Here is a 24,821-nt window from a genome sequence, read left to right on the forward strand (position 1 = left end):
ATTGCATAGATAATAAATACATCCTATCAATATCACCAATATGACCGTTTACGCATTTCCTTTACTCATTAATATTGAGGCCGAAAATGACTTACACCGATTGTAAGCCTTTACATATTACTAACGGATATTAGATAGCCTGTTAAGTAATTATTAGGTCGCGTTGTGACAAAGTTTTATATCATAAGCTGTATTTAACTATAACAAATACTGTAAAACGTATGTTAGAATCTTATAGATACAAAACTGGTATAAACGGCAGGGGCTGTTTTAGTCAATCGAAACTAGAAAAAAAATGCGTATAGCTATTATTGGGGTAAAGTAGTATTTTAGTAATTAGTCCAACTTTTTTGTTTTCAACTAGTTATTCTCTAAAAATAATAACTAGCAGCTTAACTACGCCACATTGCACATAATCGTTTACCAAACCTTAAATTATTAATGCAATTTCGAGAGAGATAAGTGCCTGGAATGTATTAGAGAAAGGGACCTTACCGCCTCAAGGTTCGGCATACTACCAGTCATAACGCATAACTTTCTAAGTATTACAAGAAATAGCCATGTGCGAATTAAATAAACATGTATTTAGGCAATACAGCCTTGTAGAGAACTATCAAAAAGATATGGAAAAGTTAGGTAAAGGAAATGCTTATACTACTACAAGAGATAATGTACCGAAACGTATACAACACCCTTATATTGAAACTGGATACAGGCCGACGCCCATGTCGTTTTACGACTGCGCAAAAAGGTGAATTTAAATGACCATTTACTCTATAAGAAACGCTTTTAATATGTCATTAAATAACCTTAGTTTCTAAGCTATAGCTAGATTTGTTATTCTAACTTACTAATAATTTGGTATTATTTTTATATCAATAAGCTAATATCTTATAATTCATTTATAGCATTGTATTTTTTTGCATTCATAAAAAATATGTTGGTTTACATATTATCAAACTTTAGATTTTAATTTCTTAAAGTTTATGTTTTTAATTACAGTGCGTTTTATCTGAACAATGAATTCGTTAACTTTTGGACCCATTTTATACCCTTAATTTGGATGGCAAATCGGTTATACTGGCTGTTCGTAACGCTAGATGATCCATATAATAGCGTATATTATACATTGTATCTTCATTCTATAGGTAATTGAGGAAACAGATATGTAATTTTACTTTTTTTAATTTTAAATTGACATAACAAAAATAGAATCTGTAAGAAAATTATGATAAAATTTAGCCATTATTGCATACGATAGTAAGTGAATGATAGACAAAGAAATATGTATAGTGCTTGAAAAACTACCATCAATTAATTTTAGTTCATTAAATTTAAACAAATATTAAAAATATGTTTTTTTTTAAGTAAACCCTAAGTTTTTACCCATTTTTAACAGCTTTTGCTTTATTATTGTGTGTTGCTTTTAAAGTGTATATATTTATTGGTCTAATTTAAAAACCGTATAAGTTAAATCAATTTTAAGCGACAAGGGAATTGAGTTTTTAAACTGGTTTAGTTTATTTAGCAGCACTTCAAAAAGCCTACTTACAAAACTTTCCATTGTAACTAATTCTAACCATCGATTCAATTTTAATATTCAGGGTCAATGTATTTACTAATTGTAAGCTGTGTGGCCCATTTGTTCAGCGCACATTCGGTCAAAACATGCAGCAAGCTATTCGAAGTAGATGCACTTGGTATAATATGTTATGGGGTATCGCTTCAACTTGGTTTTGAACATCTTGTTTGCCCTGTAAGCTGCTATGCGCCCATTTCCGGTACGTATTACCGTTACTAAAGGCACATTTTCGCGTATTTGATTTAAAAGTATACATCAATTATTTAAATTTTAGGGTTTAGATTTTTACATGCTTATAATATGATGTTTGTTTTATTAAGGTGAATTAACGCATAAGGTTTTGCGTAAACTATAATTGTAACTAGTTTTAGGGTTTACTTTTACTACATATGGTTTTTGTTTCGATCCTCACCATAGGTGGGCACAGTTAAACGAAAAAGCAACTTCGTTAAATGGTTATTCGTTACACAATACAGTAACTTCGCTAACGTTTTTTCGGTAAATTAAACCAAGTGTAACGGAAGTTATCGTTAAACGTTAACGTTAAAATTTAATTAAAACAAACAAAGAAATTACCTTTTTTATAAAAAAGATTAAAAAAAAATAGTTTTTTTTTTAATCGATGTTTTAACTAGACGAAAATGGTTTAAAAGAAGTTTTTAAACCTGGCATAGGCCTAATGCCCAAATAACAGTGGCCGGATAGTAATTACTTACATCGTTTAAAAAAAAAAACAATAAACGGCGATTTTAAACATATATATTCCTTATATTACCATGGATTTACTTGTAAAATATTAAATTAACGGACTTAATTTAACGGAAGCACAATTTAACGAAAGTTAACAGGTCCGAAAACGATTTTTAAAAATAACTTAAAAGTTAAATTTTAACAAAAAAATTAACTTCGTTATTTAACGTTTAACGCATTAACGATTTGGTGCCCACCTTTGATCCTCACTGCTTTAATGCTGTAGCGCTTTTAAGTAAGGCGCCATAAACAGTATGAACTTCTGCTGAGCCAACATTTAATCAGCAGCTTAATTAGTGGGCAACTATAATCTATAATATCCCAAACTGCCAAAGCCAACTTGAGACTGGGTCAGGGTAACAAATGTGACTCTATGTTTAGGTAGTGAAGTCGACCTTTCCACATCGAGAACATAAAAATGAAAAAAATAATTTCTTTAAAACATGCATTCGTTATTACATAGTAGCCTTTAAATTATACTTGACTGACATTTTTTTAACCTTATTTAGGTTTGACGTCTAATATATACGCTGGTTTTATGATTACTTACTGCATTACGAAGACTACGTTTTTATGTCGTTGTAACGACCCTACCTATAACATCCGACACCTTAAATATATGCCTCATATATTCAGTATCATTATAATAAACATACCATGCATCTACAGGTAAGTTAAAAAATCGTTATTTTTGTAAGTTTATTTAAATATTAAGGCATATACTTCTGCCAAGCAAAAAAAATTAAAGATTAATTATCAGGCAATTATGATTAAAAAGATCAAAAATTAGGAAGTTTAAAAGGTATTAAAATATTAAATTTTAAGCTATAAAGTTATTTTTCTTTAATTTAGAATGATTTTAAATACTTACTTTTTAGATTTATGTTTGGGTTTGGTGATAAAACATGCTGGAAAATGGGTAGTGAATATGCTTATCTATACCTCATTCAAGCCTTTCTAACAGTTTTTAATTTTTCTTTATTTGGATTACGTTTTCCAGAGAAATATTTTAAAGGTAATTTTAAACCTTAGATTTTTAAGGTATTTGTTTTAACTTTAATACATTAATTTAAAATAAGGGCGGCAGCATGGTGTAGTGGTAAGAACACTTGCTACACCACACATGAGATTGTGGGTTCAATCCCCACTGATCTCATGCTGTAGCGCCCTTGAGTAAGGCGCTATAAAACGGTATGAACTCCTGCTGAGCCAGTACTTAATCAGCAGCATAATTATCGGGCAATTGTAATCTATAATATCCCAAACAAACTCGAGACTGGGTCGGAGTAACTGATGTTACTCTATGTTTAAGTCGCGCATTCGACTTTCCCACATCGAGGATAAAGATAAATATACAAAAAAACAAAAGGGCCTAAGTTTTTGTTAGACTCTTTTTAAATTGTTTAGCTCATGCTATCTATAATTGGGTATTTTGAAGCCATATTTTTATTTAAAAATTTATTTATTTGAAAATTAATATTTTATTTTTTAAGGTACCTTCGATATATTTGGCCAATCGCATCAAATTTTCCACATAGGAATTGCAGCCCAAATGTTCGCACAAAATATTTTATTCGAGCTAACTGCTAAAGACATCGTTCGTGATATTAAATTAGGGTGAGTTGTTATTTTAAAGTTTCGTGTATACTGAATTAAGTTATTTGTTGCCAATTTAAAAATTAAAATGCAATTAGCAATTTACCGGCAGCATAGTAGTCAGAATACTTGCTACACTACGTGAGGTCGTGGGTTCGATCCCCACTGCTCTTAAATTTGTAGCGCCCTTGAGTAAGGCGCGATAAACGGTATGAACTCCTGCTAAGCCAATACTTAATCAGCAGCTTAATTATTGGGCAATTATAATCTATAAAATCCCAAACTGCCAAAGGCAACTCGAACCTGGGTCGGAGAAACTGATGTTACTCTATGTTTAAGTCGTAAAGTCAACCTTTAAATAACGAAAAAAGAGATATAATATTGAATATATATATATATATATATATGTAAACTGTGCTTTAAATTTACTTGAATGACAAGAGTTTTATATCTTTATTGAGCTATCTAAAAACGCCGGGCTCTAGACCTGAAAGAGTGGAATTGGTGCGGTTTGAACCCAAAAGCTTTTAGCTCTTAGTCTGATGCTATGACTAGTACACCATACTATTGCGCAACAATTTTTCTATGTCCCTCTTTAACAAAAATACTTTAGGTTTTTGTTGAAAAAGAAACGACTTTATTTGTAATATTTAAAAAAAAAACATTTTATTTTGTAGAAAAATGTCACGTGACGATGTAGACAGCTCTTGGGTTGGAACAGTGGTACATTATTCAACGTTAGTATTATCAATACATCTTATACTTTATCTTTATCATAAATTTATGTTAAAACCTCATGTGCACAAAGATTAAAAGATATTTGTAAAAAATAATACAACATAGAAAATTTTGCACTTTTTTATTTAAATTTTAAAAATACAAATATATTTTTTTAGCTCAAATATGTAGTTTTTTTTAATAGGTTTTTAATGACATTTTACCATATAGTATTAAAACAGTATGTGCATTTTTTGGTATTTTTTAATACTCACAACTAGATGAATTATTTAATTTATTTTTTTATTAACTTTGTGCTTTTATTTATATTTAATTCGTTTATAGTACTAACGCACTAAAAGTTTAAAATCTAACTCCTAAGAAATATAAATTTAGTTTAAAAAAAGAAATTTTAACTGTGTATATGTTTGCACTATATATGTTTGTGTGTTTATGCAAATGTATATAACTTTGACGGAAAAATTGTTTGTAATTTTTTAGAAAATAATGCGTGAACTTTTATTTTTTGTTTCATTTTTTGTTTTTATATCGATTGCGTTTGTAGATTGTGTTTGTAACGTTTTTATGCAGTATTTAAATGTGCAATACAGTTATATTATTATTATTAAATTTAGCTTCACAATGTACTCATATATAGAAACATAGGTTACGGCCTCTTAAATTTAGTCAGATATGTCAATAGCGGGTATTGAACCTTGAACCCTTAGTTTTAGGTAAAACATTTTAACTCCAATTAATATGTACGCAATGCTGTCAATCTATCTTAAGTACACTAACCTTAACAAAAGGTAAACAAAACGAACGCCTGATAACGTTGTAAAGGTAAATTCTGATTACAATAAATAGTATAGCAAGAACTGCAATGGCAAGTCGGTATAGATATGAAAATAAGGTTGTATTGGTAACAGGAGGTTCCAAGGGAATTGGTGAAGGAATAGTTAGAGAATTCGGTAAGTATTGTATGTATATTTATGCGGTGTTCTACAGTGAAATACTAAAAAAATTTGAACTAGCTTAACAACGTTATGGCTTGGGCAAATATTGGTATTTAAAGTTAATTAATATAGAAAAATAAAAACTTTAAACTGTAATGTGGTAATTAAAAATTGCGTATTCTACAGTTAGTTAGAAACAATTTGGTTTCAAAATAATCTCGATATATAAAAACACCGTCTAAAATACAACAAATCTATTTTGCCCGATATGGTTTAATTTTACTAGAGAAAGTAAAACGGTTAAAAGTCCCTTATTTTTATTTGCTCTCGGTTTCAGAAAACATAAAATTATAACCGGCAGCGTAGTGAAGTGGTTAGAACACTTAGGCTACACTACATAAGGTCGTGGGTTCGATCCCTACTGCTTCCATGCTGTAGCAAGTAAGGCGCTATAAACAGTATAAACTACTACTGAGCTAAAACTTAATCAGCAGCTTCTTTATTGGACAAATATAATTTATAACATCTTAAACTGACAAGGACAACTTAATACAGTGTTAGGGTAACTGATGTTACTTTATTTAAGTTGTGAAGTCAATCTTACTACATCGAGGATTAATAAATGTAAAAAAATGTTTATTCAAGTGAATATTTTTTGCCAAACCAACTTTATATTAGATGTGAAGCTAACAAATAAAATTCCTATTTTTAGTTAACGAAGAAGCAACAACTTGTTTTTGCGCTAGGGGGGTTGAAAAAGGAAAACAACTCGAGGTCGAACTTAACAACCTAAACCGAGGAAAGGCATTGTTTATTGAATGTGACGTCACGAAAGAAGAAAACATAAGGGCAAATTCAATTTTAAAATTTGTTCAAAAAAAACTTAAATATTATTTATTATATACTAAAATATTCTGGTTTCAACTATAGAATGTCATCGATGAGGTCATCAAAACATATGACGTCATCGATTGCCTGGTAAATAACGCGGGCTGGCATCCGCCGATGCATACCATTGATGACGTCACGGCGGAAGAGTTTCGCTCCTTGATGGACCGAAATTTTATATCTTATTTTCAGTTTGCAAGGGTAAGGTTACTTCGTTGTTGTACATAGCGTCTAACGCCTTGTATTATGGGCCTTTACTATAAAATATACGAGACTAATGCATATCAAACAGATCGGATGTATAAATGTATTCTAAAAGGATGAGAGTTGTGGTTATGGTTTAATTGCTTTAGTGATTCAGTGGTAAAATCCTCACCTGCCACTCAAGGGCCCGGGTTCGATTCACGACCAATGCAAAGCCTTGACTGGCAGCGTAATGCAATGATCAAAACACTTATACTATAATCCATAACTGTCAATGGCAACTTGAGACTGGGACGGCCCATTTGTTACCCATTCAATAAACTGATTTATTTGATCCCACATGTTTCATAAGCACCCTGTTTCCTCTTGATAAAATAACAAACTGTAAATCTTTGACATAAATCTTCGACAGAGTGATTTTTGATGCATATGATTATCAAGTTACCACTGTTAGTTTCCCAAACTAATAAATAATCTAGTAATATTGCCTTATTAAAAGACTGCCTGTTTTTTTTCAGGCTTAACAAAAATATGTATCAATTTTGCATTACTTGAAGCCACATATAAGGAATTAAACTTTTGTTATAATATTTTGCAGTTTGCTTTACCCTACCTGCGCAAGCAAAAAGGAAATATAATAAATATATCAAGTCTGGCAGCTATTATTGGTGAAGAACACTGCACAATGTATAACGCTACTAAGGTAATCTAGAACAAAAATTTAAGCAAAATGATCCCAATGCTATCCAACTAATAAATTTAGAATGCCATTTTACGCCTAATACATTGAACAAATTAGAAAATTAACATTTTTCAGGGCGCTATAACCGCGTGGTCGAAGTCGCTTGCCCTTGACGAGGTTTCAAACCACGTGCGAGTAAACAGTATAAGCCCTGGCAATATTTGGACACCTCTTTGGCAAGAAATGACGATGGGAAACGAAGCAATCAAAGAAATAGGCGCAAACCAACAGGTTACACTTGTTTGATGTTGTCAATTTTCATTGCAAATGCTAGGGGTGGTACTAAAATACGGGATGCAGAAAATATTTAGGCTGTTTGTAAACGTTAACATAAGGTTGCTGAATGCGGAAAAGGACGGGATTTTTATACCTTTACCCAATCTTTTCCTGTGCTTTATAATTAATTTCGCATCACCCCTAGACCTTTAAAGTCGATCCTTCATCCTCCATCGGCCTTTTAAGTAAATACAGCATTTATTCCGTAGTAAAAAAACAAAAATTTCATTCCGTTCCGCATTCCGCGAATTTTTGTTAACGTTTACATACGGTTCCGCATCCCGTACTTCAATATTGTCCAAAGTTAGGCTAGACTTAGACTGTTTTTAAACACATGATGGTATTTTGCGACCTTATTTTTGAAGCTCTATTAGCGCCGTCCGCCGGTTTAAACGAGTAGTACTAAAATGAATGCGGAAAAGGCGGAATTTACAAAAACGGGCAAATTATAAAAATTTCGCCTGTTCCGCATTTTATAAACTTGGTGGACGATGCTAATAGGGCTCATTGTTTTCTTAAGTAACTGCCAATTTAAAAACTAACAAACTTATTCGTTTGAGTAACAACCAGTTTATGCAACTAAGAAAACGCAGTCTCCTAATATAAATTCCACAACTGTAACATATGCTTATAAATGCCACTAACGTCAATTCTACCTTGTTTATACCTGTGTACCACAAAAATTACAACCATAAGCCTAAAGAATGTCTTATTTTTAGATTATGGGTCGCTACGGTACTATTGAAGAGGTCGGAAAATTAGCTGTTTACTTAGCAGCTGATGCTACTTTTATGACGGGTAATGACGTCATAATGGGAGGTGGCGCGGAACTAAATTTTAGCCATAAAAATCTTATGAAAAATTAAAATTTTATTTTTTATTAGGAAAAAAATTTAAAAAAAGTAAATACAAACTAGTATTACTTCAGTAAAAGTAATTTTGCACTAGAATCCCTGATTAGAATTTAATTGTGATTTTTATGTGATTCTGGGTTTGGTGACCATGCCATAAAATAATTAAAATCTTCATGTAAACATTAATACTTTTGGCATGTTTTGAATCATTAAATTGATTTTGTCATTTTTTCCCGTCGCATTGTTGTAATATTAATTGTATATCGTATTTACTATTTACTTTTATCAATGCGCGAAAAAACAAAAAAATAAATTTATCTAAATTTTATCCAAAAATATTATAAGGATTGTTTAAATAAAAAAGGTGAAAGCAATATTAAAAACAGTTTTTAAAATATTACAACTAATCTTATTAATAGAAGAAATTCTAGGAAAAACTACGCAGTTAAATTCCTTTAATTTGTAATCGGTATCAAAACAAGAAAATCTATTCTGCAGAAACCGAGTTTTAACGAAAAATTGTGACGTCACTATTAGCATATACTTAATGCCCCTTAGGCACCACCAGCCTTAAATTCGACGTAATTTTTTTATAGGATTTGTATCACGTATTAACAAAATTAAGGCCAGAGGCACATAGACATCCGCCGTGAGTTGTTACTAGGAGGTACTAATGCTAATTATACATTTTCAAATTACAAATATAAAATCCAGTTTTAATTTTTTTTTCGAGTTTTAAACATTTTAACTTATGCCCCTCAGCTAGAGAAGCTTATGTTTTAAAATTTGGAAATATAAATTTACAATACAAATTTCGATAATTTAGGACCAAAATATAGCTATTAAAGAAAATTAAAGGTATTTTGGGTAATTTACAGAAATTAAAATTAATTGGGTATTATATCAGTAAATTAGCAAACCTTTTGTAATTACGTTTGGCTATTTTAAGATATAGAACAATTTAAAATACGCATTTAGTTTAGGTGAAAAAGGTTTGAGCTTAAGCAAATTTTGATATGATTTGAAAAAAAAATTATTAATTTAAATAAATTTTTACCATTAGCTGATAAGTTGAAAAAATAATAAAAAAGTAGAAAAATATTTTAAAAAAAGTTAAAAAAAAAACTGTTTTATAAATTTTTTGTAAATTTTTTAGGTTACATTAATAGCAAATATGATTTTTGTTAAGTTAATTGTAACTACATTTTTACTGATAGTTGCAGCAGAAGCACAAGGTAAGTGATGTTAAAACAATATATCATGTTTTTAATGCTAAATTAAAAAAAAATAAGAACAACGAAAATTGTGGTTTGCGTTTTTTTTAAAAAGAATGCGGAATTTTCAAAAAATTAAGTAATCTAATATTAGATATAGCAACTATCGAGTTACGATTGCATTTAATATAGGGCTATTAAGTATATTATATCTAAATAAAAAAATGTGAAAGTAATACAAAATTAAAAGTAAAATTAAAGATTTTGTCCGAGGACCGTAAACTACAAGTGACCTGAAATAAAAACACTAATGATCACTTAAAATATATCTCTTGACCAAAGCATTTAAATTATCTTTTTATGTTTATTTTATTTAAGTGTGCACGGACCATAGCAGTTGCCAACGTTTTCGATCTCTATGCCCGAATGTTTGCTTTGCTGGCAATTTTTGTATGCAGTTTCGTAATTTTATGATAACTCGATGTAGAACAACTTGCAATATAGCTCCCTGTGGAGGTAAGTTACTATAACTATAAAGTGGCACCAACTTAGTTAGCCTTCAACAGTTTAAAAAAACCTAAACATAAAGAAACATCTGTTACCCCGACCAAGTCACAAGATGCCTTTGGCAGTTTGGGATATTAAAGATTGTGATTGCCCGATAATTAGACTACTAATTAAGTGTTGGCCCAGCAAGAGTTCATACCACCTTTAGCTTCTTACTAAATAATACTACATCATGATAGCATTTGAAATCAACCCCAGGACCTTATGTAAAGGATAGTCTAAAGGTGAATTAAATTGCTTTTATGTGTTTGTGTTGTGTTTCTTACAGATTCAGTATCAACTACACCTACAATTACCACGGCGACAACACAAGGCCCCTCACCAACTTGGAACAACTGGGGGACTTGGAGCCAGTGCGATGTAACATGTGGCCCCGGAATGCAACAAAGAATCCGTACATGTAGAAATGGCCCCGGTTGTCCCGGGCTAATAAATGATGAACAAATGTGTACTGCCAATCCACCTATTTGCCCACGTAAAAAGTTTAAAAAAATATGAAAATGAATTGAGTAAATACATGCCGAATAAATTAGAAATTAACCCAATAACTTGACCCAATAACTAACCCAATAACTAACCCAAATAACTAACCTAACCAAATAACTAACCTAACCCAATAACTAACCTAACCCAATAACTAACCCAAAAATTAACCCAATAACTTGAAAAATAAATAGTCTAGTTGCAACTTAAACGCATAAACTATACAAAGTAAGAATAGCCTTACAATTTTTTTTTTAAATATTAAATTGTTTTAGCGGAATGGACGTTATGGTCTCCCTGTAGCGCTACATGCGGCAGAGGATATCGAGTACGATCGAGAGGCTGCGATGTCGGTTTATGTGAAAACGAATCAGAGCAATGCGTTCAAAGTAGTGATTGGTAAAAAAAACTTTTAATAGAACAAACCTTTTTTATGTTTATTATCCTCCGCTAAAAAAGGGAACGACCTCACGGCCTAAATGTAGGAAAACATCGGTTGCTTTGACCAAGTCTTAAGTTGATTTTTGCACTTTTGAATTAAATTGACTAAAATTGCCTATTAGGTAACCTGCCGAGCGTTTTTTCTTTAAAAATAAAAATTTCTTTTACATTAAGGGTATTTACACATTTGGCTACAACTTTAATTTGCTATAACAATTTTTAGTAGCTGGGTAATGCATAATACAAAAAAACACCCCCTAATACTTTATAATACCTAAAAAAGTGTCATATTTTGGTCACATATCCAGTTTTTACCACATAATTTTTCTAAAGGGGCAAAAGAAAAATTAAGACTCGTTTTTGTTTCACCTAGTTGGTGTCTGTGTTAAAAATAAAATCTAAAACAATTTTTTTTTAAGTTGCTCGTGCTCCTGTACAAACAACGGAAATTGTAATTTCGCCGCTTTTTGTAATTTCGATTTTTACAGAAGAAGTTGCCAAAGGGCATGCAATGCCTGTCCTCCGTGCAGTTGTAGTAAGTGTAAATTTTTTTGCAAGATTTGAAACAATTTTTTTTTCACAAAAAACACTAAGTTATATCGGCAGCGTAGTGTAGTTGTTAGAACATTTGGCTTCACTACATGATGTCCTGGTTTTGATACCTACTGCTTATATGTTGAAGCGCCCTTGAGTAAGGTGCTTTATACAGTATAAACTTCTGCTGAGCCAACACTTAATCAGCAGCCTCATAAAATTGAACTGCTTACAGGTAAACATATACTATATTTAGGGTTTAGGCTAGAGCTAGGCTGTTAGCCTTTTCTAGGCAAGGGTAGTGGCTGATGTAAAGTTGGAATTGTAATTTAGATGCTGAGTACGATGATTGGTCAACGTGGTCAACCTGCACTAAGGACTGTGGAGTTGGAACAAGGCTTAGATTTCGAAATTGCAACCTTAGAAATGGTTGCAGTGGGCCTTATAACGGGATAGAAGAATGTAATTCCCAGTCTTGTACCCCAAGTAAGTGGCAGCAGGAGTTATAAATCTTTTGTTTATTTATTCCCGATTATTGACAAGGTTTTATTGATGGAAAAACCTGTTTATAAACAAAAAATTATTAATTTTGCAATTTTTTTTTCTTTTTTTCCTACACAAATGTAATGTTATTTGTATATTTATTAAAGCTTGATAAATCAAAACAAATAAATTCTTGTAATATTTAACTTTGTATATATAATGTTTTTGTAAATACTTAGTGTGGAGTACTTGGGGCCAATGGGCAGTCTGTTCACATAGTTGTGGTAGTCAAGGTAGACAAGCAAGAACGAGGACTTGCCCAACTGGGGCCAGTTGTCCAGGACGTGCTAGACAAGCTCGAAATTGTAACAGGACACCTTGCCCAAGTATGTAAAACTGCATTTGTTTATTCTCAATATACAGAGGTCTGCATTAGACACTTTTGTTCTGACACTGTCAGTTAAACTTATCAAAAACATAAAACTTAGCTGAATTTTAATAGTAGTGTGGTGTAGTGGTTAAAACTCTTGGCTTCCTTATATGAGGTCCTGAGTTCGATCTCCACTTCGCTTATGCTGTGGCTTCCTTAAGTAAGGCGCTGTAGTGGTATAAACTCCTGCTGAGCCAACACTTAATCAGCAGCGTAATATTTTTTTCTTTTCCCAAACTGCCAAAGGCATCTCAAGAATAAGTCGACTGATGTTACTCTATGTTTAGGTCATAAAGTCGACCTTCCCACATTGGGGATCAAGATATAGTAAAAAAAGTTTATTTTTTTTAATAAACAATTTTAAACATATTTTAATAGGTTGGGCCACTTGGCAAAACTGGGGTGAGTGCTCGGAAACTTGCGGAGCTGGACAAGAAACAAGAACAAGAGAATGTGAAAATTCTGGTAGTTGTAGTGGATCGTCCACACAGAGAAGGAATTGTAATATTAGACCATGTGGATGTAAGTAAAATGGAAACAATAATTCTTTTGTACATAAAATAATAACTTAAATCACTTTTACAATATGCATTTCAAACAACTTTTTGACTGGTGTAGTGGTAAGACACTTTCTACACCACACATCAGGTCGTGGGTTTAATCCCTACTGATCTCATGCCGTAGCACCCTTGAGTAAGGCGCTATAAACGATATGAACTTTTGCTGAGCCAGCACTTAATCAGCAGCATAATTACCGGGCAATTAAAGTCTCTATAATATCCCAAACTGCCACAGGCAACTCGAGACTGAGTCGGGGTAACTTATGTTACTCTATGTTAAAGTCGCGCATTCGACTTTCCCACATCGAGGATAAATTTATATATACAAAAAAAAAACATTTACTTTTTATAATTTTGTTGTGAATGATTAGCATGGAGTACATGGAACTCTTGGGAGTCCTGTTCACATAATTGTGGAAATCAAGGAACCAGAGAAAGAACAAGGTCCTGTCCAGCGGGGGTTGATTGTCCGGGATCGAATAGTCAGACTGAAAATTGTAATAGGAGGCCTTGTCCAAGTATGAAAAACTTTATTAATTTATTCTTGATATAAAAAGATTGTATTATACTATACCCCTGCTTAACTCTATAAAAAGCTTAGTCTATCACTCTAATTGTCTGTTGAACAGCTTAATTTAATTCTCTAGCTTGGGCCACTTGGGGAAACTGGGGTGAGTGCTCAGAAACTTGTGGAAATGGACAAGAGACGAGAACAAGAGTATGTGAAAATTCTCAATCTGGTAGTTGTAGTGGTTTGTCGTCACAGCAAAGGAATTGTAATATTAGACCATGTGGATGTACGTATTACAAACACTTATTTCTTTTTATCCTCTGTTTTTTGGTTAATAATGTACATGACACTACATGAGCTTGCGGGTTCAATCCCCACTGCTTTCATGCTGTAGCCTCCATGAGTAAGGTGCTATAAACGGCATAAACTTCTGCTTAGCCAGCACTTAATCACCAGCGTAATTAGCTGGGAATTATATTCAATAAAATTCCAAAATTACCAAGGGCAACTAAAGATTGGGTCGGGGGTAACTGTTGTTCTATGTTTAGTTTGTGAAGTCAACCTTCCCACATCAAGGATAAAGATATATATAAAAAAAGTACAAAATTGGGTAGTAAACCAACTTATTTATGTTTATTTAAAACCAAAATAAAGAAAAAAATTTCAATATGTTGCCAAATACAAACTCAATTGATAGTATCTATATTTTATGTTTTCGTAAACAGTTATTCGTCTGTATATCTTTTCAACACTAAGCTTTGTAAAATGTTTTTGTTAATGCTTAGCGTGGAATCCATGGAACCAATGGTCGGCCTGTTCACATAATTGTGGAAATCAAGGAACCAGAGAAAGAACAAGGTCCTGTCCAGCGGGGGTTGATTGTCCGGGATCGAATAGTCAGACTGAAAATTGTAATAGGAGGCCTTGTCCAAGTATGAAAAACTTTATTAATTTATTCTTGATATAAAAAGATTGTATTATACTATACCCCTGCTTAACTTTATAAAAAGCTTAGTCTATCACTCTAATTGTCTGTTGAACAGCTTAATTTAATTTTCTAGCTTGGGCCACTTGGGGAAACTGGGGTGAGTGCTCAGAAACTTGTGGAAATGGACAAGAGACGCGAATAAGAGTATGTGAAAATTCTCAATCTGGTAGTTGTAGTGGTTTGTCGTCACAGCAAAGGAATTGTAATATTAGACCATGTGGATGTACGTATTACAAACACTTATTTCTTTTTATCCTCTGTTTTTTGGTTAATAATGTACATGACACTACATGAGCTTGCGGGTTCAATCCCCACTGCTTTCATGCTGTAGCCTCCATGAGTAAGGTGCTATAAACGGCATAAACTTCTGCTTAGCCAGCACTTAATCACCAGCGTAATTAGCTGGGAATTATATTCAATAAAATCCCAAACTACCAAGGGCAACTAAAGATTGGGTCGGGGGTAACTGTTGTTCTATGTATAGTTCGTGAAGTTGACCTTCCCACATCGAGGATAAAGATATATATAAAAAAAAGTACAAAATGGGGTAGTAAAGCAACTTATTTATGTTTATTTAAAACCAAAATAAAGAAAAAAATTTCAATATGTTGCCAAATACAAACTCAATTGATAGTATCTATATTTTATGTTTTCGTAAACAGTTATTCGTCTGTATATCTTTTCAACACTAAGCTTTGTAAAATGTTTTTGTTAATGCTTAGCGTGGAATCCATGGAACCAATGGTCGGCCTGTTCACATAATTGTGGAAATCAAGGAACCAGAGAAAGAACAAGGTCCTGTCCAGCGGGGGTTGATTGTCCGGGATCGAATAGTCAGACTGAAAATTGTAATAGGAGGCCTTGTCCAAGTATGAAAAACTTTATTAATTTATTCTTGATATAAAAAGATTGTATTATACTATACCCCTGCTTAACTCTATAAAAAGCTTAGTCTATCACTCTAATTGTCTGTTGAACAGCTTAATTTAATTTTCTAGCTTGGGCCACTTGGGGAAACTGGGGTGAGTGCTCAGAAACTTGTGGAAATGGACAAGAGACGAGAACAAGAGTATGTGAAAATTCTCAATCTGGTAGTTGTAGTGGTTTGTCGTCACAGCAAAGGAATTGTAATATTAGACCATGTGGATGTAAGTGTTAAAAATTTTAATTTTTTTTTATATATCTTTATCCTCAATGTAGGAAGGTCGACTTTACGACCTAAGCATAGAGTAAAAACTGTTACCCCTTGATCAAGTCTAGATTTGCCTTTGGAAGTTTAAGATATTATTGATTATGTTTGTCTAATATCTAAGCTACTGATTAAGTGCTGGCTCAGCAAGAGTTTGTTTCGTTTATAGCGACCCAATAAAGGTGCTACAGCAGGAGAGCAGTGGAAATCGAACCCACGAACTCATGTAGTGTAGCAGGTGTTCCGATTACTACGCCATTTCTTTTTATCTACTACAATATGTTCTATGGTTGTCCCATTTAAAATTTCCAATTTCTTACTTTTTTGGAAACTGTCAGTGACTGGCAGCGTGGTGTAGTGGTAAGAACACTTGCTACACTACACATAAGGTCGTGGGTTTAATCCCCACTGCCCTCGTACTGTAGCACCCTTAAATAAGGCGCTATAAACGGTATGAACTCCTGCTAAGCCAGCATTTAATCAGCAGCATAAATATCACGCAATTATAATCTATACAATATCCCAAACTGCCACAGGCAACTCAAGACTGGGTCGGAGTAACTGATGTTACTCTATGTTTAAGTCGCGCATTTGACTTTCCAACATCGAAAATAAAAATATATATACATACCCTTTTTACTGTAAGCTTTGTATAATGTTAATGTAAATGCTTAGCGTGGAATCCATGGAACCCGTGGGAGTCCTGTTCACATAATTGTGGAAATCAAGGAACCAGAGAAAGAACAAGGTCCTGTCCAGCGGGGGTTGATTGTCCGGGATCGAATAGTCAGACCGAAAATTGTAATAGAAGGCCCTGTCCAAGTATGAAAAACTTTATTTATTTAACATTTTGTTGTTATAAGGCTTTGTAAATACCCTTATTTTCCTATGTTTAACGAGAATATAGGATTACTAGATAATTTTCGACAAACTAACAGATGTTGCCTATTCACATTGACTTTTATCTGGCTGTATCCAAAGGTTCTATAACAGAAAGCCCACAGGAATCGAACTTCCAACCTCAAGCAATAAAGCCAAGTGTTTTAACCACGCTGTTGTTACCCTTTACCATGCTGTGTAAATGTATTTTAATAGCAAATTTAAATTCTAGCTTGGGCCACTTGGGAAAACTGGGGTGAGTGCTCAGAAACTTGTGGAGATGGACAACAGACAAGAACAAGAGAATGCGAAAATTCTGGTTCTGGTAGTTGTAGTGGAATGTCTTCACAGCAAAGAGATTGTAATAATAGAAACTGCCCTAGTAAGTAGACCCCCTTTTTTTCTAATTAAAAAAATTTGAACTCTATGATCTTTAAATTTACTTATAAATTTACTTTTTTTTACTGTTTTTTTAAATATATATTCACATATGGCAGCGTGGTTTAGTGGTCAAAATACTTGCTACACTACATGAGTTCATGGGTTTGATCCCCACTGCTCTCATGCTGTAAAGCACCTGAGAAAAGCGCTATAAATGGTATGAACTTCTGCTAAGCCATCTTTATTTCCAATGTTGGAAGGTCGACTTCTCGACCTAAACACAAAGTAACATTCGTTACCCCGACCTAGTCTCGAGTTGCCTTTGGCAGTTTGAGATAATATTGATTATAATTCCCAAACGATTAAGCAGTTGATTAAGTGCTGGCTTAGCAGGAGTTCATACCGCTTATAGCGCTTTACTTAAGGGCATTACAGCATGAGAGCAGTGGGGGTCAAACCCTCGACCTCATGTAGTGTAAAAAGTGTCCTGACTACTAGACCACGCTGCCGGTCACATATTAATGTACGATGGACAACATAAAAAGAGATTTGTTTTTGATATTTTAATTAGTTTGGAGTACTTGGGGTGTTTTTGGGCCTTGTTCACGGTCTTGTGGTCCAGGTATGTGGACTAGAACTAGAACCTGTTCGAATGGACCTTGTGCTGGCTCCTCGTCTCAAAGCACAAGTTGTAACAGCGGCCCTTGTCAAAGTACGATTTCCCAAAATGACTTGGGTTTTTTTTTTAAACTTCTTTTTTCTAAATGCCCAAATTTATGTTTTTTTTTGCTATGCAAATATTGCTTTCGGAAAGTTTTATTACAAAAATTAAATTACTCATAGTTTAAGGTCAAAATTATTTTACTTCGTTATTTGTAAAAAATATCTAATTAACAACCGGCAGCTTGGTGTAGTGATAAGAACACTTGCCACACCACCATAAGGTCGTGGGTTCAATCGCCACTACCCTCATGCTGTAGCGCCCTTGAGTAAGGCGTTATAAACGGTATAAACTCCTGCTGAGCCAGCACTTAATCAGTAGCATAATTACAAGGCAATTTTAATCCATAATATCCCAAACTGCTAAAGGCAACTCGAGACTGGGTCGGAGTAACTGATGTTACTCTATGTTTTGGTCGCGCATTCGACCTTTCCACAACGAGGATAAAGATATATACAAAAAAAAACTTAAAAATTGTTCGATTTTAGCCTCAAACGAATGGGGGGATTGGGGCTCATGGTCTTCATGTCAGGTAACCTGTGGAAGGGGTGGAATTATGAGGACAAGAACTTGTCCCTCAGGGGGTACTTGTGTCGGGGAGGCTACTGAATTTGACACCTGTCTTAACGGGCCCGTATGCCCGTAAGTAACGTTTTTTTTTAATTAAGGGTTAACTTTTGTTTTTATTTATCCTTAATGTAAAAAGGCAGACTTCTCAGCCCTGTCTTAAGTTAATTTTTGCAGTTTTACTTTGGTACGGAAGCAGTGAGAACCGAACCCAGGACCTTATTAAAAATGTTTTAATTATTAGACTTCCCCGCTGATTTATTAAAAAAAGTGGTTAAAAATTTAAACTTTTAATTTAAAATTTAGATGCAATGCGGGGGAGTGCACTGACCGATTTCCCAATTTTTGCAATCAATTTACATGTAGTCCTACATTAAGTGGGTTTTGTAGACGCACTTGTAATTTATGTACCCAATGCGGTAATAAATCATTTTTATTTGTTATTTAATATCTTAAATTTTAAGAAGGATTTAAGCTGTCATGCTATATCGCTCTTGAGTAAAGTGATATAAACGGTAAGAATCTGCTGGGCCTAAATTGAATTAGAAAATTAATTATCGGTCAATTTTTCGAATATTTATATTCCAAACTGCCAAAGGCGGGAGACTGGGTGGGGGTAACTAATGTTACCCCACGTTCAGGTCATGTAGTCGACCTTCGCGCATCAAATCTATATTAGTATAAAAGAAAAATTGTATTATATTTTAGTATAAACATACTGTTATACCGTAATATAATTGCATAGGCACCTGGGAAGCTTGGAATGCTTGGGGCACTTGTAGTCAGAATTGTGATTCGGGGACTAGAACAAGGTCGAGGACTTGTCCGGACAACCGGCAATGTGATGGTAGTGATTCACTAACTGGAGATTGCAACACACAGCCTTGCAGTGGTATAGTTTAAATATATTTGTAAATGTTAATAGGTCATTTTGTTAAATAAGTTATTCGAAAAATTATGTAGTGGTAAGATCACTTGCTTCATCACCATGAGATTGGTGTTTAATCCCCACTGCTCTCATGCTGTAGCGCCTTTGAGTAAGGCGCTATAAACGGCATGACCTCCTGCTGAGCCAGCACTTAATCAGCGGCATAATTACCGGAAATTATAATCTACAATATCCCAACCTGCTAAATCAACTCGAGACTGGGTCGGAGTAACTGGTGTTGCCCTATTAGGTCACGCATTAGACCTTTCCACATCGAGGATAAAGATATATACAAAAAAAAACATAATCTATAAGCCAAAAAGGGTCCTTTTGCTGACAATGTGGCATTTTTAATTGAATCCTATTATAAAAACTGCTCTTTAATTTTTGAAAAAATTTTGACCTAAATTTCGGTAAAATTTTGTTTTAATGATCTGGGTCATTCATTATTCCATAATTATTATTAATACTATCCCAAACTGCTAAAGACTTTTAAAGACTCTTTGGTAAGACCGTAAGTCGTATCTCTTTAACGAGGATAAAGTAATACAACAAAATTGTATATAGAACTCAAAGTATTGTTTATTATCGTTAGGCGCCCCTTCATGGAACGAATTCACACCATGGTCAACGTGTAGTAAAACTTGTGACGGGGGATCGCAATCACGAAGCAGAACCTGTACAGTCCCTAACATGTGTCAGGGAGTACGCGAAGAAGTACAAGCATGCAACACTTTTCCATGCGGCTGTAAACATTTTTACAACATTGTTCTACTAAAAAATTTAAAGATTTACTTTTTTTAAAGATTGACGCTTTATAGTGATTTTAAACATGAAATTCAGTAGCTGGAATTTTTTCATTTCTTAATTATGATTCAACAAATTTTTTTCGGATTTTAGTTTTATAAACCAGTCTTTTTTTTAAATTATCACAGCAATGGGGATGTTCACTAGCTGGTCATCTTGGGGTGGCTGTTCTGTTAGTTGCGGGTCTGGTGAACAGACAAGAGACAGGTCCTGCCAATCAGGAACCTGTAACGGACAAGCAGTTGACAAAAGACGATGTACACAAGGCCAATGCCCATCAGGTAAATTCCTATGCATTAACGTATACAGTGTGGCGTATTGCGAATGGCATCGAGCCGTTGAAAGCATGTCCCAGTCTCGTAGTGTGGTTAAGCGGTTATGGCAGCGGACTACGGGCCAAAAGGTTTCGGGTTTGAGCCGCATTGCCACACTATTCGCCCTTGAGCCTGGCGTTTACGGATAGCCCAAACAAGTCACAATATCACGACCCTACCCAATAAAAAATAAAAAAAAACTTTGGCTATTAAAATATTACTCGTTTTACCATAAGAGAACACACAGAAAAACATTTATATACACAACAATGTTTAATACCTTCAGATATCTGCCACACGGTATATTTGAAATTCAGAAACATGTGCCCCTTACTGTTCTCCCTAAATTTTAGAGTCGTAAAAATAAAAGGGTTTATTTACGGTAAGAACCGTAAAATACGCATGTTACCAAAATTTATTAAAAAAAAAATATTTTTTAGGTAATAATTGGAGCAGTTGTTCCAGATCATGTGGGCCAGGATCTCGGTCAAGACGACGATGTAGCTTTTGCCAAACTGAATTTCAGCACTGCCTGATTGTAGATTGCCCACAAGGTAATGAATAATTGAAAAATAAGAAATCCAAAAGTCTTCTAAATTGTTACCTTAGCTGAAACCGGATCTTATGTTCTCTTTTAGAGTTTGGAATATTATTAAATATAATTGTTTGATCATTTTTCTGGCGCTCGTTTTTTTTTGGCTTAGCATTAGTTTATATGAGACCGGCAGCGTGGTGTAGTGGTAAGAACACTTGCTACACCACACATGAGGTCGTGTGAGTTCAATCCCCACTTTTCTCTTGCTGTAGCGCCCTTGGGTAAGGCGCTATAAACGGTATAAACTCCTGCTGAGCTAGTACTTAATCAGCAGAATAATTATCGAGCAATTATAATTAATAATATCCCAAACTGCCACAGGCAACTCGAGATTGGGTCGGATACACTGATGTTACTCTATGTTTAAGTCGCGCATTCGACTTTCCCACATCGAGGATAAAGATTTATACAAAAAAAATTAATTATAGCACCTTACTTAAGAGAGGTTAGCCGTAAAATCTGTGGGGTTCGAACCCAGGAAATTATGTAGCAAGTCCAAGTGTTATAACTATTACCTACACTACTAGCTTTCTCGTTTTTTATCACGTTAATTTTTTTTAGAAACTTGCAGCGATCCATTTATTCTTCGGTATCTAGCGAATAACCGAAGTTGTTGCGATTCTTCCGGTGCTACCCTTGACTCTTGCGGATTTCATTCACCAGAGGGCGGTAGAATTGTCGGTGGTGCAGAAGCCGTACTTAGAGCTTGGCCATGGATGGTAAGTTATTAAAATTCGTATTTGTGACTTTGTAGTGTTTTGTAGAATTTTCTTTAAATAATAAAAATGGCGTCGTAAAGGAGTATGAAGAACACTCATGTTACTTACCTAGAATCATAGGTGCGATTCCCACTGTTAACATGTAAATATACAGCTTTTAAATGCCTTAACTTTTTTTGTATATATTTTTATCCTCGATGTGGGAAAGTCGACTTAAACATAACATAAGTTTCTCCGACCCAGTATCGAATTGCCTTCAGCAGTTTGGGATATTATAGATTATAATTGCCCAGTAATTATGCTGCTAATTAAGTGTTGGCTCGGCAGGAGTTCATACCGTTTATAGCCCCTTACTCATAGGCGCTACAGCATGAGGTCAGTGGGGATTGAACCCACGACCTCAGGTGTGGTGTAGGAAGAGTTCTTACCACTACACCACACTGTCGGTTTAAATATATCACTATTAGACCGTTTTTTTTTATAATTTGAAAGGTATACTTGGAAGTAATTCGCAGTGTTGGTGCAAGGCCTAGCCTATGTGGTGGAACGCTTATCAACACTAGGTTTATTATCACTGCTGCACATTGTTTCAAGTAAGTGTTGCTTACATTTACTTTTAAAAACTGTCTTGAATTTTCGTCCAATTTTTATTAACAAAATATTTTTTTATGCTCACGTTATTATGCGAAGATTTCTCTAAAAAAACGATTTTTGATGTTAACTAACTTTTGCAGTACAAGACCGGGGCCTGGTGCTGTGTCAATATTATTAGGCGCGCATGAACGAGGAGACTTAGGCCCCAATGTCCAAAGACGAAACGCTGTTCGAGTGATTCACCATCCCATGCATCGGCCTGGAATACAGGATTATGACATCACACTTATTGAAGTACGAATTTTTAAATTTTTTTTTTTAAATTTTAGGCAATATTACCGAGCTAATACTGTCATTAACTGCCAAAGCTTAAGACCTTAATGTATCAGTAACAAGCCAAGATTTAAAAATATGAGCAACAATTTAGGACTTAGATCAGCAAAAGCAAATTAAAACTCAGAATAAGTTGAAGCAACTCAAGATTTAGACTAAGTAAAAGTAACTTAAAACTTTAAGTGAGCAAAAGCAACTTAAGACTTAGGGTGAGCAAAAGCAACTCAAGGTTTAGGGTAAGCAGAAGCAACTCAAGACTTAGGGTGACCAAAACCAACTCAAGACTTAAGGTCAACAAAAGCAACTCAAAACCTAAAGTGAGCAAAAGCAACTCAAGATTTAGGGTAAGCAAAAGCAACTTCAGACTTAGATTTAGCAAAGGTAACTTTGGACATAGAATAAGTAAAACATTTCAAAACTAAGAATAAGTAAAAGCAACTTGGGCTTTGAGTGGGCAAGCAACTTAAGATTTAAGGTAAGCAAAAGCAATCTATGACTTAGGGTTAGCAAAGGCAACTTAAAACTTTAAGTGAGCAAAAGCAACTTAAGGTAAGCAAACCTACTCAAGACTAAGAGTAAGCAAAAGCAACTTATGACTTGGGGTTAGCAAAAGCAACTTAAAACTTTAAGTAAGCAAAAGCAACTTAAGGTAAACAAACCTACTCAAGACTAAGAGTGAGCAAAAGCAACTTATGACTTAGGGTTAGCAAAAGCAACTTAAAACTTTAAGTGAGCAAAAGCAACTTAAGGTAAACAAACCTACTCATGACTAAGAGTGAGCAAAAGCAACTTATGACTTAGGGTTAGCAAAGGCAACTTACAATTTTAAGTGAGCAAATCAACTAAAGACTTAAAAGGAGCAAACCAATTTAAGACTATGAAAAAGCAACTAAAGACTTAGGGTCAACAAAAGCAACTTAAAACTTTAAGCATATCAAGACTTAGGATACGCAAATGCAACTCAAGGCGGTAAAAATGTCACGCATTTCCCTAGAACAACTTAATATGAAAAACAAATCTTTATCAATCTAAACCTTTAGTATTTAAAACATTTTAGATGGATCGACCTGCCATAATTGGACAAGTAGTAAGATCAATTTGTTTGGGTAAGGGGGAACAAATACCAAAAGATACAGTTTGTTACGCCGCCGGCTGGGGCTTAAGTATGTCGTTTTTATTTAAATATTTAACTTTGTTTTCCCTTTATTTCTACCAAAAGCCAAGTGTTTTTACAACTAAGTACATACCTAAAAGTGAAAATTGTTATGCATTTATATTCCAGCAATACCCTTTGAAGATTCCGTACCTGACGTGCTCATGGATGTTGCGCTGAAAGTGTTGAACCCGGAGCTCTGTGAAAACGCTTACGGTCACGAGGTTGACATTATACCAGAAAGAATGGTGTGCGCAGGCGACGTTAGAGGCAGGGTCGACACATGTGCAGTAAGCAATCTTTTATATAAAATTTATACATGTGACAAGGCCAACTTTGCAACCTATACATTATAGCTTTCAGTTACCCTATTTTAGAGTAACTTTAAGCAAATTTAAATAGTATTTAACATATTGCCAAACTTTTACATTTCTTTAGGGTGATAGTGGCGGACCCCTAATGTGTCAAAGATGTGCATCCTGTCAGTGGATGCTGTTGGGGGTTACCTCTTTTGGTTCAGCCAGTTGTGGTTCAGAAGGCAACCCAGGCGTTTATACCAGAGTTGACTTTTATGCAGATTGGATTAATCGAATAACCAACACTAATCTAGCATCAGGAAATATAGATTCCTGTACTTAGAAGTACCAGGCACATGTTGCATTTAAAAGCCATTTTGAAGTTTTTAGACTGTTTGTCATATTGTGTATTTCATATTTGTGTTGTTTTTGGCAAAATAAATATCCTCAGCAAATGCTAATAACCCTTTTTTGTGCGTTAAAGTAACACGATTTTACCCCAATTTTTTTAGGCTCTAAGACCCGATATTGGTAATATGAACAGCAAGAAAAAAATTAAATATAAAATG

The 24,821-nt window shown here is 34.1% G+C and overlaps 3 protein-coding genes across 3 annotated transcripts; all 3 read left to right on the forward strand.

Annotated features, from left to right (window-relative positions):
- Positions 1–248: 248 nt before the first annotated feature.
- LOC145753177 (uncharacterized) lies at positions 249–5,078 on the forward strand. Its single transcript, XM_082569578.1, has 7 exons — positions 249–751; positions 1,003–1,148; positions 1,605–1,781; positions 2,842–3,001; positions 3,211–3,347; positions 3,826–3,949; positions 4,606–5,078. The coding sequence occupies exons 1-7, from the start codon at positions 561–563 to the stop codon at positions 4,739–4,741; spliced, it is 1,071 nt and encodes a 356-aa protein (XP_082425704.1). The 5' UTR covers positions 249–560; the 3' UTR covers positions 4,742–5,078.
- Positions 5,079–5,528: 450 nt separating this feature from the next.
- Positions 5,529–8,577, forward strand: LOC145753502 (L-fucose dehydrogenase-like). The gene is made up of 6 exons (XM_082569906.1): positions 5,529–5,616; positions 6,314–6,450; positions 6,532–6,690; positions 7,292–7,396; positions 7,511–7,666; positions 8,431–8,577. Exons 1-6 carry the CDS (start codon positions 5,529–5,531, stop codon positions 8,575–8,577), a joined length of 792 nt encoding a protein of 263 aa, XP_082426032.1.
- A 1,150-nt stretch (positions 8,578–9,727) lies between these two features.
- Positions 9,728–24,689, forward strand: LOC145752129 (uncharacterized). Its single transcript, XM_082568344.1, has 29 exons — positions 9,728–9,800; positions 10,158–10,295; positions 10,615–10,821; positions 11,105–11,228; positions 11,690–11,805; positions 12,138–12,290; positions 12,527–12,673; positions 13,096–13,239; positions 13,649–13,795; positions 13,925–14,074; positions 14,574–14,720; positions 14,850–14,999; positions 15,499–15,645; positions 15,775–15,924; positions 16,641–16,787; positions 17,077–17,226; positions 17,797–17,937; positions 18,435–18,588; positions 18,820–18,932; positions 19,259–19,405; positions 20,037–20,189; positions 20,377–20,529; positions 21,003–21,116; positions 21,719–21,876; positions 22,369–22,469; positions 22,611–22,764; positions 23,861–23,966; positions 24,086–24,246; positions 24,395–24,689. Exons 1-29 carry the CDS (start codon positions 9,740–9,742, stop codon positions 24,593–24,595), a joined length of 4,134 nt encoding a protein of 1,377 aa, XP_082424470.1. The 5' UTR covers positions 9,728–9,739; the 3' UTR covers positions 24,596–24,689.
- The last annotated feature ends 132 nt before the right edge of the window (positions 24,690–24,821 follow it).

Source organism: Corella eumyota, chromosome 5 (assembly GCF_963082875.1).
Source record: "Corella eumyota chromosome 5, kaCorEumy4.1, whole genome shotgun sequence".
In the NCBI taxonomy this organism is placed as follows: Eukaryota; Metazoa; Chordata; class Ascidiacea; order Phlebobranchia; family Corellidae; genus Corella; species Corella eumyota.